The following is a 14,232-nucleotide window of genomic DNA, read 5'->3' as shown; positions in this document are numbered from 1 at the left end:
ACAGACAGAGCAGACAGCTCAGGAGCCAGCCAGAGAGTGCAGCTGCACTGCTCTGTGGTAATGAAGTCACTGGTTTCCAAATAGCAAATAGGGGAAGCCAGAGAGATGCAGCTGTCTGCCGTCTGTGCCGCAGCCACAGTGTCAGCCCAACCGGGGAGACAGACAGAGGAAGCCTGTTCTCTCCGTCTGACTCTTCTGACTGTGAGCCAGCACAACACTGCAAGCAAGGCTGAGGCAAATAAGCAACACATGTTCAAGACGTTGGGGATCATGCTTGCTAAGGTAAAGTATCGGCACATAATTCATCACAGCCAAAAACCACAGACTGGAACAAATTGATTTTTCCTCATTGAATAAAAAAAAAAAACACTAATACCACAAAAGGTCCACATGCAAGTATGACAACAAAAATGTGTACATAATATATCTTAAAATGCAACTTCGTACATCTGGGGAATTTTTTTTTTTTCATTTACGTGTTTTGTAACAAATTCCTTTGCTAAAGTGGAGGACATGCAATAGTTTCACAAGGTGGTGGGGATCATCATCACATTTCTGTTACTTGCTGTGGTCTTAGAAGAAAAAGCAAAAAAACACTAAAATGACGACACCTGATGACTCGGACGTAACTGCAGCAGACTGTCACAACCCCTGAGGGCAAAATGAACTCATTGTTCGATGAGTAAAATAATTTGTATGAAAAAAGAATCAGCCTGTTGCTGTCTGTTAGTGGCGTCTGTCTGACAAACTCTATTTACACAGCAGGGAGCTGCAGACAGGGCAGCAGTGCCTCCAGGCACAAGGCGCCGTTTATGGAGCGCAAGTCCTGGAGTTTTTAAAGCTCCTTCTCAAACCAAACACTCCTAACAGGATATAGACCTAGTAGCCATCGGAGAAAGTCTGGGGGGGGGGGACGACTTCCAGAAGGCTCCCCTTGTTTGTGTCTTTTCTCTTCTGCGGTACCAGAACCCTCTGGTAAAACTGAGCTGCTTGTAAATGTACACAGTGACACTGTGTGTAAATAAGGGCTCATGGGAAAACATTTAGGGTTAGACCAACACACTGAAGTGAGCCATATTTCTTAAAAGCATGTGTGACTACATAAGCTGCCTGGCTGGCCTTCTCCTAACTTCCACTGGGATGTGGAAAATATGAGTCACACACCCAGTGCAGAGGAGGCGGCTGGACACTGAGAGTCTGGAGGATGTTCAGGGTGAGAGACATGTCCGTCTGCCTCACTTCCTGTTCAAACACACTTTCATTACGTAAATACACAAACAGAGAGTGGCTGAATTCGGAGGGGAATAACTGCGCTGTGACTGAGTGAAGCGGGACACTGCAGCGTAACCTTGCTCTCTAGCTACTGACCTTTCACACACTCATACATCCGTTCAGTCAGAGGGGACTGAAGTGGCATCCTCTTTTAATGCCAAACAATCACCTGTTTCCTGGAGGCTTCCTTGCATTTACCTTTCCAGGAATGTGACCATTAGTGACTTTGTATGTCTCGGTCTAAACAAGCTTATCGGTTCCATACATTTTCACTAAAACACCATTTCCATTGCGGAACAAGCTCAAATCCAGTCACTACCAGTGAGATTAAAGAGCAAGAAAAAGAGAGTGGAAACCACCTCACAGAGAAGACAGCACCTTGATTTTGTGGTGAGACACAGGCTCCAGAGAGTGTGGCAAAGACTGAGACTGAAAGACAAAGATGTGTCATCCTAGCCTGCAGTCTTCTACCCATTACACAAACACACACAGCAGTGATGTCTCACACATCAAAAAATTCAGAGACTCATCATCCACCATGACATGCATGTGTTTCAGTGCCTATGTGTCCTCTGGTCTGTGTCTGCTGCTGTTTACTATGTTTGTGCGTTTCTGCTGTGATATTAAAATGTCTATGCCTCTGAGAAAGAATGTCTGCATCTTCCTGGATGCGTACCCTAAACCAAGGCAGAGGAAGAGGAGAAGGAACGTTAGGAGGCGGGACAGGAATGCGGTCAGGACAGCAGATGGTATTTCCGCCACATTCACACCCAAAGTTAACCAGACAGTGAAAGAGGCAAATCATTTTCCCAATCTCACATATAGAAACAGTTATATTTTTTGACAGCTGCAGTCTCACACACGAGTAACCACCTTGTTAGTGATGTGACAAATAAACTGTGATAGCAAGGGTTGTGGTTTTCACTTTAACTCCAGAAAAAAAAAATCTATCTGCACTTGTGCATCTAAGTGTGAACAAACCGCACCAAACAGGCAAAAGCACGACCCCATATTTACCAAGAAAACAACACAAAAGGGCTTGTCTGCTGTGGTCAGAGGGAGGTCAGGAGACACAAACCGCTTAATGCAACGGTAAGAATCTGGAGCTTCTCCATCACTGAACGCCTAACCTCTCTATAGACCTACTGGCCTTCTGGCTTCAGTGACATTCTGATGGGATTTTTTCCTTCTTTTCACACAACAGAAAGAAAAGCAAAAGCAAAAGCATCTTCTTTGGAAGCGCGCAGCATTCAGGGTGTGGGTGATGAGTTGTAGCAATGCAATGAAAGAAATTTCAATTTCAGGTTTACCTGCAGGTTAAGGTGTCTTGGAAACAAAATACTTCTAAAGCATTAGAGATTTTCTTCTACAAAAGAAGCAGGATTTTTTCCAGGTTGCTAAGCAACTCTTCAAAGAGTTTATAAATGAATGACCAAACAGCCAAAAATGTCTCATTTTGGACAACACCAGGTTATCATTTTCTATAACTGCCATAGAAAGTACAAAATGACAAATTCCAGACACTGAGAGCAAACTAGAAGTTACTTATTTGTTGGCTGACAGGTATTCAATTACGGTGCTACAGTTTCAGACTCTCTTATATTGGCCTTTTGTTGAGTGGCATTCCCACTGACCTCCACGTGACCTGAGGGGACAAATGATGCACTTCCTCCTCAGCTGTGGCCAGCTGGTCTAACCTCATCTGATCAGATCTGGCCAGGCAGATGTCACCACCTGTCCCAGGCCTCAGACAAACACTAGGTCATCGCAGATTTAAGAAAACATGAGCCCTAAGGTGATCTTTTAAACCTTTCAAATGCAGAAAAACACAGGACTGAACCACGACAGAAAATGTGTCAGCTAGTGAGTGTGTGGAGACCAAAATCAACCAATATAAGAAATGCTTTCAATGGTTGAATACAGTTGTGAAGGAGGAGATTATACTGCATGCAAATTATGAAATAGCAGAAACGGTTCACACCGAAATTCACTCAGAAGTGCGCTTACTTTGTCTAGTGACCTCTTGAGCTGATAGTGGAACTTCTCTTTGACTTCATCCAACAGCTGCTTGAGTTTGGGCTCCTCAGGGGTCCCCTGGTACTTCCTGGCAAGCTGCAGGTAGCAGGGCCACTTGGCGGAGTCAAAGCCCCAGTGGCAGGTCCTCTTATCAGGTGACTTGTGTGAATGCATGACAAACTTCTGTGGTGAAAAGAGCAACTGACACTCAACACACTGGATGCAGGGTGCCTCAGGCTGGGTGTAGAACTGGGGCACAAAGAGACCCTGGCACTTCCCAAGACACTGGTGCTCCACCTGGAAGCTGGCTTCGCTCTCCTTCAGAAGGCCCTGGGCCGACAGCTTACCGCTGGGGTCGGCAGGCAAGGCCGCCCCAGGACGCAGCAGAGCATTGCACAGCCGCTGTGCATCCGTCAGCGTAATGAGGCCACAGGAAGGTGCGTTGAATGGCAGAATACCCAGCACCTTGAGGATGTGCAGCTGCTCAGCATCGCACCGTGAGCAGTAGACGTAGAGCTCGTCGCAAACAGTGTTGATCTGCTGCAGCGAGAAGTCACGGAGCACAGAGTTGAGCACCTGAGGCAGGCAGAGCCGCTTCTCACCCCCAACAACGAAGCAGGAGATGGACTCTCCTTCCAGCAGCGAGTGGGTGAGTTCAGTGGAGCTGTCACAGGGAACCAGCAGAGGGCCCCCTCCCAGAACAGGAGGGGAGGGTAGAGGGGGCATGCCTGCAGGGGAATGCTCATGGCCTGTACGTGCCGAGAAGGCAGCTGGGCCCCCGAGAGAGCTCTGGCTGCTGAGGGTGAACTGGGCCAGTGTGTGTTTGAGCCCAGGACTCAGGTCTAGGGCTTTAGCAGAGCCCACCACGTGCAGTTCGGCCCGGCCCTCCAAACCCATGTCAGCGTCATGGTGCAGATCCTCAGTCTGCTCCCTCTTCACTTTGGGGGTTTTTGGCAGGGAATCCAAGCTGCGCCGCTTCAGGTTGATCTCCGCCATCACTCGCTTCTTGATGGGTGCGTCCTCCATTCGCTCTCTGTACAGCCGCTTCATGTTGCCCTTGAAGGAGGTCAAGTCTTTGAAAGGGGTTTTCAAACTGGTCTGGGTGCTGGCCATATCTGAGCGCAGGGTTGCTGCCGCTTTTGTCTTCTCTTCTTTTAAGTGCTCTTGCTGTCCTGTGTCTTTTCTCCTCCTCGAGTCTTTTTTAAATGACACAAATCTTCCTGTAGTTAGACACACGCATGATGAAAGGTTACTGTAGTTTATGTTCTGATCCGCTGCCTGAACATGAAAAGAAACAGGAGGTTAGAGAACAAAAGAAGCAGTCTTTCTAAACTATCAACTTTCTTTTCCTGCACAGGGATGATTAAACTAAATACTGTGCATTAAACAAATGTTACGGTAAAGCCCTGAAAAGATTGGAATGTTTTATTCCATCCTTTCTTGAGGCTGAAGAGGTCAGTGACTGTTAGCTCGGTCCACTACACCAAATGGCCATTACCATATTTCACACAAACATAAGGTTTTCCCAGCCCTTGCAGCTGAACCCACAGAGGAATTTACATCCAGGTTTCCTCCAAAGGTTTTCAACCAAATTCTCCAGCGCCTAGTGAGAATTTTAACAAGTGAAACCAGTTGACCAGACTTCACCACCCTGCCCCTCTCTTATTACAGTGTTAATAGAGGGCAGACAAAAACAAAAAACTTTGCAAATGAAAGTCTCCTTCCCAGCCACAATGTGCCATCCACTCGGTCTGCTTACCCCACGCTGACCCCATCAACTCCATGAAAAACAATTGATAAAAGCGTTAACAGCAGCCCTCCCCTCCTCTGGGTCTGCTCACAGCGTGACATTCAGCACTGTGGTAAGCGGTGTTTCCCCTTACTACTCTCGGGTTTTACGACCACTAATAAGGTAAACAACAATAACCTGGTGTCCCCAATTTCAAGTGGAGGTGTAGGTAGTTCATAATGGCCACTGCTGCAATATGACACAATACAGATTTAATGCGCTTCAACTTGAATAATTTCACTGCTCGTGCTGCGGTGAAATGCTTGATATCGAAACGCCAACCTTTCGAAACAGTGAAGACACACAGGCAGAGTTTATTCCACAATAGCTTCTGGAATTGCAAGCATTTGAAAATGTCAGTATCCCGTTGCTTTTTTTTCCCTCCCCCCCATAGAGTGAAACGCTGCTGCGGCGCAAAAACTCCATCCAGCTCCACTCCGAAGCGGGTGGACGTTTGTGGGCGTTTTAAGGGCAAATACCTCCGTGGGCCGACCGAAATGTGGTCTAATATGATATATGCGCACGGCAAATCACACCGCCGACCAATAAATGGGGGTCTACGGGGAGCCACCTTCCACCAAGCTTGCTTGGGACTCCGGTTAGGCTGCTAAAATCCTCCAATCATATCGTTTTATTTCTGTCTGGTAATACAACGCCCGCAGTGCCCCTCTAACTACACCTATTTCTCAAAGGAACCTCACAACAATTAGGAAAGTGGTTTCTTGTTTCACCCTACACTTCTGGTATTTTTTTTGCTGCAAGGACACCGCGTATGAAGCTCCCCCTCCTCCCCCTCGTCCTCCTCCTCTTCCTCGTCTGTAGCTTGCCTCCTCTGCTGGCTCGGCACTGGTATGCAGACAGTGCTGATAATGACATTCACTGTCTACACTACAGTCTGGTCTGGGAAGGCACAGCAGGTCGGGCGTTACGCACACGCCGACTTATGAGGGCACGGCGGGGTTTCCGACCGCGGCACGTCCGATAAACGCAGGTGTAAAATCACTTGAGATGTAACATTAAATATTCCGCATTTGAGCGTGACATTATAGAGCAGGGTTGTGTTTTGACTTGTCTACGACTCAGACATGAAGCGAATGGGTAAAAAAAAATGTGAGCAATCTCAGTGGAAGTCAGTTAAAAGCTGGTCTTTTCGCTAGCTGTCCGGTACGAACGGCTACGACCGACCGCTCGAAAGCGCAGACGGGCTAAAGTAAGCCGGTTTCCACGGCAAAAACGGGAGATAGTAAATAAGACTGACATGCTTCGATTCAGCCAGCGCACACTGACAAACATCACGACCCGCTACGGCGTACTGTGAGAGAACTCCCACTTTAGTGGGGCAGCCGAACCCAGCATAGTGACCGACAAGCAGGTTAACCCAGCGGACCAAAAGCGCTAAAATTACGGCAGGCTAACCCCCGATAGAAAGCGATACGGCAGGCTAAAGCAGATTAGCTTCACCCCCTCCATCGGCTGCGAATAAACGCAGGATTTCAGCCGTTGATTAAAGACTGAGAACCGTTACAACCTCTCCTATTTAACGGCTCCATTTAAAATAATTTAAAAAAAACTCCATCTCCCTTTAACGGCGAACACTTGCCTGAACGCTGTGTCGGTCGTCCTCACTCGCTCGGGGTCTTCTCAATACTGGAAAAGCCTGGCGGACCGTCAACAAGATGCAGCTAGAGGCTCCACTACAGCGCCGTAACGTCACACTGCACACAGGCTGAGAGGCGGAGACGTCACACGGCTGACGGAAACTATGCGGGGGTGTCTCTTGTCTGTCGGTCCGCCTGTCTGCCTGTCTGTCTGGCACAGTCTGGGACAGTGTTTCCTCCAGCTGCAGGTAAAGCTGTGAGCAGACGCGGGGGGAGACAGACAACCACACTCTGTAGGTCAGAGGAGAGATTAAAACAGGGGCTTAGAGACTTTTGGAGATCGTTAAACGGTCAAATTCTGGTCCTCTTTGATACACCTTCACTTTTACGTCAATATAAGGAAATAGTGAAATCTCTTACATAGCTATTTCTCCTTATCTTTTTTTTTTTTAACTCATTTTTATCACAGATTTAATGCGTCACCAACATACAAACACACAGATTTGGACAGTTGTCTATTTTTTTCAAGTATATTCCAACAAAAATGTCAGACAAAACTCTTAAAAAGATTGCAGCTACCTAACTGATTTTGCCTACCCCAAATTATCTTCACATCTTCATGTTTTCACCTTATAGATGAGGTCAATTTACTTGCTTTTGCCTGAGTTTTTCTTTACATAAAAAGCATGATCCTCAACTTCTCAGATGTGTCCCTTTGGTCTTCTCACATAAACAGCATTTAAAGTAGTCATGAATTCCCCCTTTTGAGCATAACTTGTCTTCTATGTACTCTCTATGGTGGGAAACTAGATATGAAGGGTTAATTCTAAGATTATAAAACCTTAGTGATTAGATGCTAATTTAAACAGTTTTACTTTTCTTTAAAATATTTCTCATCGTTCCACACTGCAACTTTAAATTAGTCTAATCTAACAATAGCCCTTTTTATTTTCACATAATTACACACTTATGAAACACATAACCGTGGGAACATCTGAATACATTTCTGCCAACACACTACCATTTATATCTCCACTGTAAGCGATACATACATTTAAAGAGGCTTTGCACTTTTTTAATGACTTCATATTCTAGATAAACTGCTAAAAATCAAAAACTGAATATTACATTAATGAGATTAGCTTTATTATTGGAAGGCAACAATGTCCATCACAACAAATACATCTTTCACTTGTTTTTTTTCCAACCAAAACCTTAAGACATCCCGTTCACAGTTGTGTAAAATTTGAGTCTCATTTCAAAATATTTACAGCTGTTTTCTTTTAGTTGTTGGTGGTACAACCGGCATTTTTTTTAAGCCGCAGACGTCTGATTATTTTCGGCTCGAATCGTGTTGTTTTTGTTTTTTTTATTGACATGGCCTTGGCTGACATTTGCTGCATGAACTGACATGACAGTTGTTTTATCTATCTTGTCGGCTTCCCGTCGAGTTCACAGAAAAACGAGAGGATAAAAGCAGACAAACTCGTTGGGCAAAAGGGAGGCTTTCTCATCCAAAGGTCCCCTCCCCCCTCTTCATATGGAGCTGCCCTCTGCAAACGGTCAAGAGGTCATCCGGGAGGTCTATTGTGCATTTAGGGTCAAAAGTTGTTAATATAATCTCAGAAGAAGTCAGGAATAAAATTTTATTAGTCATAGATGATATATTTTCTTAGAAGGGGTGGCGTTAAGTGTCTTTAATGACTTCTGTACTCTTGAGTCTACATACAGGAGAGCATTTCTAACACCAGCTCTTCGTAGGAATAGTAATCTACAAGGGTTATCGTCCTCCGTCGACATTGGCCGGCGTTTTCTCAGCTGGAGTGCACCCTGGCCGGCTGGCTGACCTACAGTCTGATGTCACTCGTCTGTGAGAGCAGAGAGGCTTGATAAAGCTTTGATAAACAACAGAGTGGCCGTTTCACCGCAGCCTCTCTCTGGCTCACACTCTGACAGCAAGGTCAGCAGTTGTATTATGAGAGCAGATGTGCGCACACCCTGTTCAGCCCCAGAGAACAACAAGAGGGACATTGATTTTCCTGTAATAACATCACTCTCTGTACTGCAGGGAGTAAATTAATCTCATATGTGCAATAATGTGACCTGCACTGATTGTTCATCAGGGGTTTAAAGCAAAAAGCTGAGGGATGGAGGAGGACAGAGGTGGGGGAGTTGGGACTCATAGACAAAGTGTGGCAGACTGGCGCATTGATAAGACTCTCCATTAGCTGAGAGTCTGTCTAACTGTTATTGGACTTAGTACTAAGTGGACCCCAGGGGAAAAAAAATCTTATAGTCGTTTTCATACATCTTGTCTGGGATCAATGGAAGATATTGAAATGTGTCCTGAGTTGTTGAGTGAATGTATGTGTAATTTGGAGGTAATGACGCTTACTGAAGTGATGGTCTGAGGTCATCCACCCTCACCGTAGAGTCTGAGCTGTCAGTCAGAATAGTTTCTGCTCTGTGATGAGTGTCAGCCGGTTGCATCAGGTGTTATCTTGCAGCCACGTTAATAACATTTGTCATATTTTCAGTGTTTGTCGCCTGAAAATTTGTCATAGCAGTCATAACAGTGAAAATCATGTCAAAACAGTCAGAGGTGTAAGATAAAGGTGCATCGTTGGAAATATCAGCAAGTATGCTTAAATGTAAGCTGGTATCCTGGTTATTACTGGGTTTTTGTTATTTTGTCCCTTCATGGCCACTGTGGAAACACTGTTGTGCTACATTAGACTGGGGTGGGGAGGGTAACCCTCACTATATTTGGATATAAATTGCTAATGTTAAAACTGGGAATAATTACTTTGGTTTTCCTGTACATATGTTTATGATGGCTTCTTTACATGCCCTGCATTAGTTTTGAGCATCAGCTGTGCGCACCTTTAGAAAATAACCTAGGATGATACATGGGGATGACCAGTAGAGGTAGCGTGGGGACAAATGTGAGCATCTATTCAACTTCCCTGGTTCAGTGGGGCTCAAATACAAACTCCAGTTACACAGTCCTCTCTTACTGCTGCTGTCACGTCAACATAGCATAAATAATAACCTGCTTTATCATCACCAAAATCTTCATTTACATCCTGCAAACACTGAAGTTCTGGATGGTCTGAGCTCGCTGATTGAGGATTCCCAATTGAATCCTCCGGTTACAGGCGTCTCACTCAGGCAAGGATGTGAACAATTACTCCGACAAATGGAGACGGCTGACTACCGAGCGCGAGGTTAAAAAGTATGTATAGTCTTTGCCTAAGGCAATGAAAACATACTGGTTCTTAATTTCATGCAATTCCACTCTAATTAAAACATATTTTTCATTCCCGTACTGCATTTCTACCAGCAGATCACCCTTAATGCTCCCTTTAAAAGAACAACATGTATAACCCGAGGAGTGCTGAAAAACATCCTTACAAATCCTGAGGGTTTTTCTGAATAGAACTGCGAACATTCACTAAAACCTACATTTCTCAGATAGAAACATGAAATAGAAAACATTTAAAAAATGCTAACACCTTACATCAGGCTGGAATGGAATACAGACATGTGTACTACATGTGGTTTCCTGAACATACAGTACATCCTTTCACAGTCTGGTCTTATGAAAAGACACAGTTATAGCAAGTCATGTTGCTTTATTAGCGCATATTTCTTTTATTCTTGGATGCTATTTCACGCTGTATACTTGACTGTCCTACACCCTCATGCCAGCCACACAAATGACACACCAAAGGCTAGAAATGCATATAAATTACACACAAAAAGTGTCCATAGTAGCATGCTATTTATACACACTGCCAAGAGATCATGATGCCTTAGACAAGACGGGTAACTACTACATAAAGGCTAAATAATATGTCTATATTGTGTAGATTATGTTTGTCGTAATACAACATTCACTTGGTCCAAAGTACATTAGCAATTTGTTGCTGTAACGACTTTCTTTCCATTCTCCTCTTATTCGTGGCACAGTTCAGAGCAGAATCTTGTTTGATTTGTCTGACCTGCTCTTTTAAACATTACCTTTTGTCTAGCTTAGGTTTTGTTTCTCATCTTTTGCCCGCAATTAGTTTTGCTCACCGTTGTTGAACACCACCAGATCTGACAGACCTAGATCATTCAGATTCTTTTATCTCAAACATCAGCGTTTGACCCTACGAGTGACATTCATTCTAATGGCCCTGCTTCAAACTAATGTTTTATTTATCCTGTTGTCAGCTTTAAGATAGCTGTTTAACAGATTATAACTGGTGTCAGACCAGTACTCGGAATAAGTTGGTAGTCAGAGGTGTTGATTCTGAGTACTAAAATGATTATGGTGATTAATATCGGCGTGCTCACATATATGAGTAATGAAACGTAAAAAGAACTCGGATTGAAGCCAAAACAACAAATTGCTCTGTGACAAAGGCACGCAGCTGAAGGTGGACAGAGATCATGAAGGGGCTTTCCAGGGGCTACAACTTGACACACAGCCCAACTTGACCCACATTTGGAACTGTGGCTGCATCGCTTATTCTGGGTGCTTGTTCTTATATTTCTATTTCAATTTATGATCAGTCTGAGTAATATTTCCTGTTCTCCCAAAGACGGTCTATATTTTTAATACCTGCACTCCTTCATCACTCCGCATCTCATTCTTATACTGTATGGTCGTGTCCTACACTGTAAGTGTCTGTTAATAACATTTCTCCTACAGTTCTCCTCAACATGCCTCTGCAGTATAATTACAGTGAATGGAGTTGTGTGCTCCAGTCTGCAGGAGAGGGGAATCGAGTGTGCTTGATAACAGATGTTCGAGATCTCTCAGTACCACAATAAAGAGCACCAGTATGTAGTGCGATTGTAGTGCCAAGTGGAGCACTGGCTGCACCTTAAACTGCGAGTGTGTGTTTTACTAAGGGACTGTATTTAGCACTAAGTTTAAGTCTTGTGCTGCTTAATTAATCCCTTCAGGGACAAACTAAAATGCCCAACAAGATAAGTGCAATTAGAACAGGATGTTTTCTGCTTTTTTTTTTCCCTCTCAGTTCCTTCTTCGTTTCACATCATTAATTATACAAGGTTAGTCTTCCCTGTGTCTTCCACAGCCCCCGCGCCTGGGGAGGTGTACCCCTGTCCTCGGCCAGAAAGGGCACAGGAACAATGTCAAACACACCATCAAGGGAATACAGAATTATGCAAAGACATTTATCCTCGTTCTGCGTGAGGCAATGCTGCGCTCGTCTTGTGTAGTCATATATAGTGGGAGTAATTTTCCATAAAATCTGTTTCAATCGAGACAATATACAGTGGTTTAGTGGGGCCGGGATGTGGAAAAAGCCTCACACAATGGGTTTCTATCCACCATTGTGCGAGTTATTGCAGCCCACAAATCAATCCATTTTATTATTTTTGACACATCATCATTTCTATGGCCCCTTTTTTTCACCTTTTAACACTCAGCACTGTGTGAGGGCAGAGGGGGGTGGGGGGTGGGGGGCTGCTACAGAGTCAGCGACCTTTTCACCCCAGGGGGACGACAAGGCCTCTCTAAAAGCCAGGCAGGAGTCATGTGACCAGTGGAGACACAGGCAGCTGGAGGCCTCACAGCTCAAGCTTAACACATCCAGTTTAATTCCCTTCACTCCAAGACGCCCATGTGGGGAAGAGCTCAAATCTGGTCCCTGCAGTAAAACTGTTGGATGGTAGAAATACACCATGTACTGCATGAGCCTGACAGTTCAACAGCAGCAAAAGCATTTGCTCGTCATTTTGCAGCGAGAAACCCCAGCATAAGCATTAAATCCACCTAAATATTCTAAGTACGAGTCGAGCAGATACAAAAGTTAACCACCACCTCAGTTCATACTGAAGTAGCTCAACAAACACCGGCTGGATTTCAGTGAAAGTACACAAGCTCATCATCTCCAGTGAGACCCGGTCACCACGGTGGTGCTCTTACTTTTACTCTTGAATTCAACACTACGGGTTCCTCTTGTTTTCAGTGAAATATCCCAACAGTGATAAGTCTCTGATAAAATTGATGTGCGATGGAGACCGTGTCAACACATTAACCCTCTTAAACACAGAGTACAGCCACACAGTGGAGGGAAAAATCAGCATGTATACTTGCTCACCACAGATTTTACAGTTATCAATGTACATATCAAGATCAGGTTATTCTACTAACCCCTAAAACATAGAATTATAATCAATCATGGGTCAGGCTTACACAAATTTTATCCAGATAAAAAAAAGAAAGAGGCAAATGTAGGCTACATCTTACAATAGAAATCTGGTTTTCCTACAATAGAAGCGATTTTCTGCGATTATCTTTCTTTGATAACTTTTTCCAGGTGTTTATAGTCAGACGAGATTGATTTAAATGAATGTTTATCCATCTCAAATACATGGAAACATTTTAGATGTTGAATGTGGGATGTTGAACGACCAGCGAGTAAATCTCAGTCTTGGTTGGCATGTCTGTGAGCACAGCGTGGAGGTCAGGGACAGTCGGTGCCTCTGGGCTGGTAGGCCGAGGTCGTCTTACATCAGTAGCTGTGGAGCATCACACTCCTCTGCCTCCCTGGGAAAGTCTGTCAGGGTGATGGAGAGAAGAGTCCAGCACATAGTCAAACCTCAGATTCAAGAGGAACAATGTGGAAACCAGCTCTTCACCCTCCAAAAGATACTGGAGGGTGCGGGAGAGTTTGCCAAACTGTTTTTGTGTGTTTTGGCAACTTGGAGAAGGCTTGTGATTGTGTCCCCTGAGGTTTTCTGTGGGAAGGGCTTTGGGAGTATGGGGTGTCGAGCCATTTGGTCTCTGTACAGATGGAGTGAGCGCTTGGTTCAATTTCCTGACAGCAAGTCAGACTTGTTTCCGATGCACGTTGGACTCCATCTGGACTTTCAAGAGCCTGAGGGTTTCCAGTTTTGGGTAGCATTTTGGCTTATTGTGGTTGGTGTGGTCCTGTTGGCGCCAGCAACACTGAGGCAGTTTGCAGCCTCGTGTGACGGGATGAGAATTAGCACCTCTGAGTCTGAGGCCAGGGTCCTCACTGCAGGTTGCAGGTGAGTCGCTGGCTAAAGCAGAGGAGTTTAAGTATCTTGAGGTCTTGTGCACGAGCGTGGATAGAAAGGGCAGAGAAGCCGGAGGCTGTCGATGTATCATTAAATCTACAGTCCAACCCGCACATATGGTCATCTGCTGTGGGTAGAGACCAAAAGAATTAAACTGCGAATATGAGAGGAAATTAGCTTCCTATCAAAGGTGTCTGTTACTCTTAGGGAGCGTCGGTGCCCTTCTGCATCAAAAGGAGCCAGCTATGATGGTTCGGGCCATTGTTTCAGACATGTCCTGCTGGGAAAAGGATAGATTATATGTCTCAGCTGGCCTGGGAGCACCTCTGTCTCCCATAAAGAGCGAGGTCTGGGGACCTCTGGTCAGACTTTTGCTCCCACAGGACAGTCCCAGATAAATGGCAGAAAATGGATGGCTGGATACATCTCAGCAGTAGAGGAAAAATAAAAATTTCTTTCATGACCCTGTTTGCTACAGTTTTTCAGTCTAACATT

General features: G+C 44.8%; 1 protein-coding gene across 1 annotated transcript in view; it reads right to left on the bottom strand.

Annotated features, from left to right (window-relative positions):
- Positions 1–6,898, bottom strand: part of skila (SKI-like proto-oncogene a) — a 30,125-nt gene extending 23,227 nt beyond the window's left edge. Inside the window, exons 1-2 of the mRNA XM_072363029.1 lie at positions 6,674–6,898; positions 3,280–4,562 (exon numbers count right to left, since the gene is read on the bottom strand). Of these exons, the coding sequence (XP_072219130.1) occupies positions 3,280–4,401 (1,122 nt within the window). The 5' untranslated portion in view covers positions 4,402–4,562; positions 6,674–6,898. The remainder of the gene's footprint in view (positions 1–3,279; positions 4,563–6,673) is intronic.
- Positions 6,899–14,232: the final 7,334 nt, after the last annotated feature.

Source organism: Leuresthes tenuis, unplaced genomic scaffold (genome assembly GCF_036924035.1).
Source record: "Leuresthes tenuis unplaced genomic scaffold, fLeuTen1.0.hap1 SCAF_14, whole genome shotgun sequence".
In the NCBI taxonomy this organism is placed as follows: Eukaryota; Metazoa; Chordata; class Actinopteri; order Atheriniformes; family Atherinopsidae; genus Leuresthes; species Leuresthes tenuis.
Note: the sequence above shows the minus strand (reverse complement) of the source record. Positions and strands in the feature narration are given on the sequence as shown.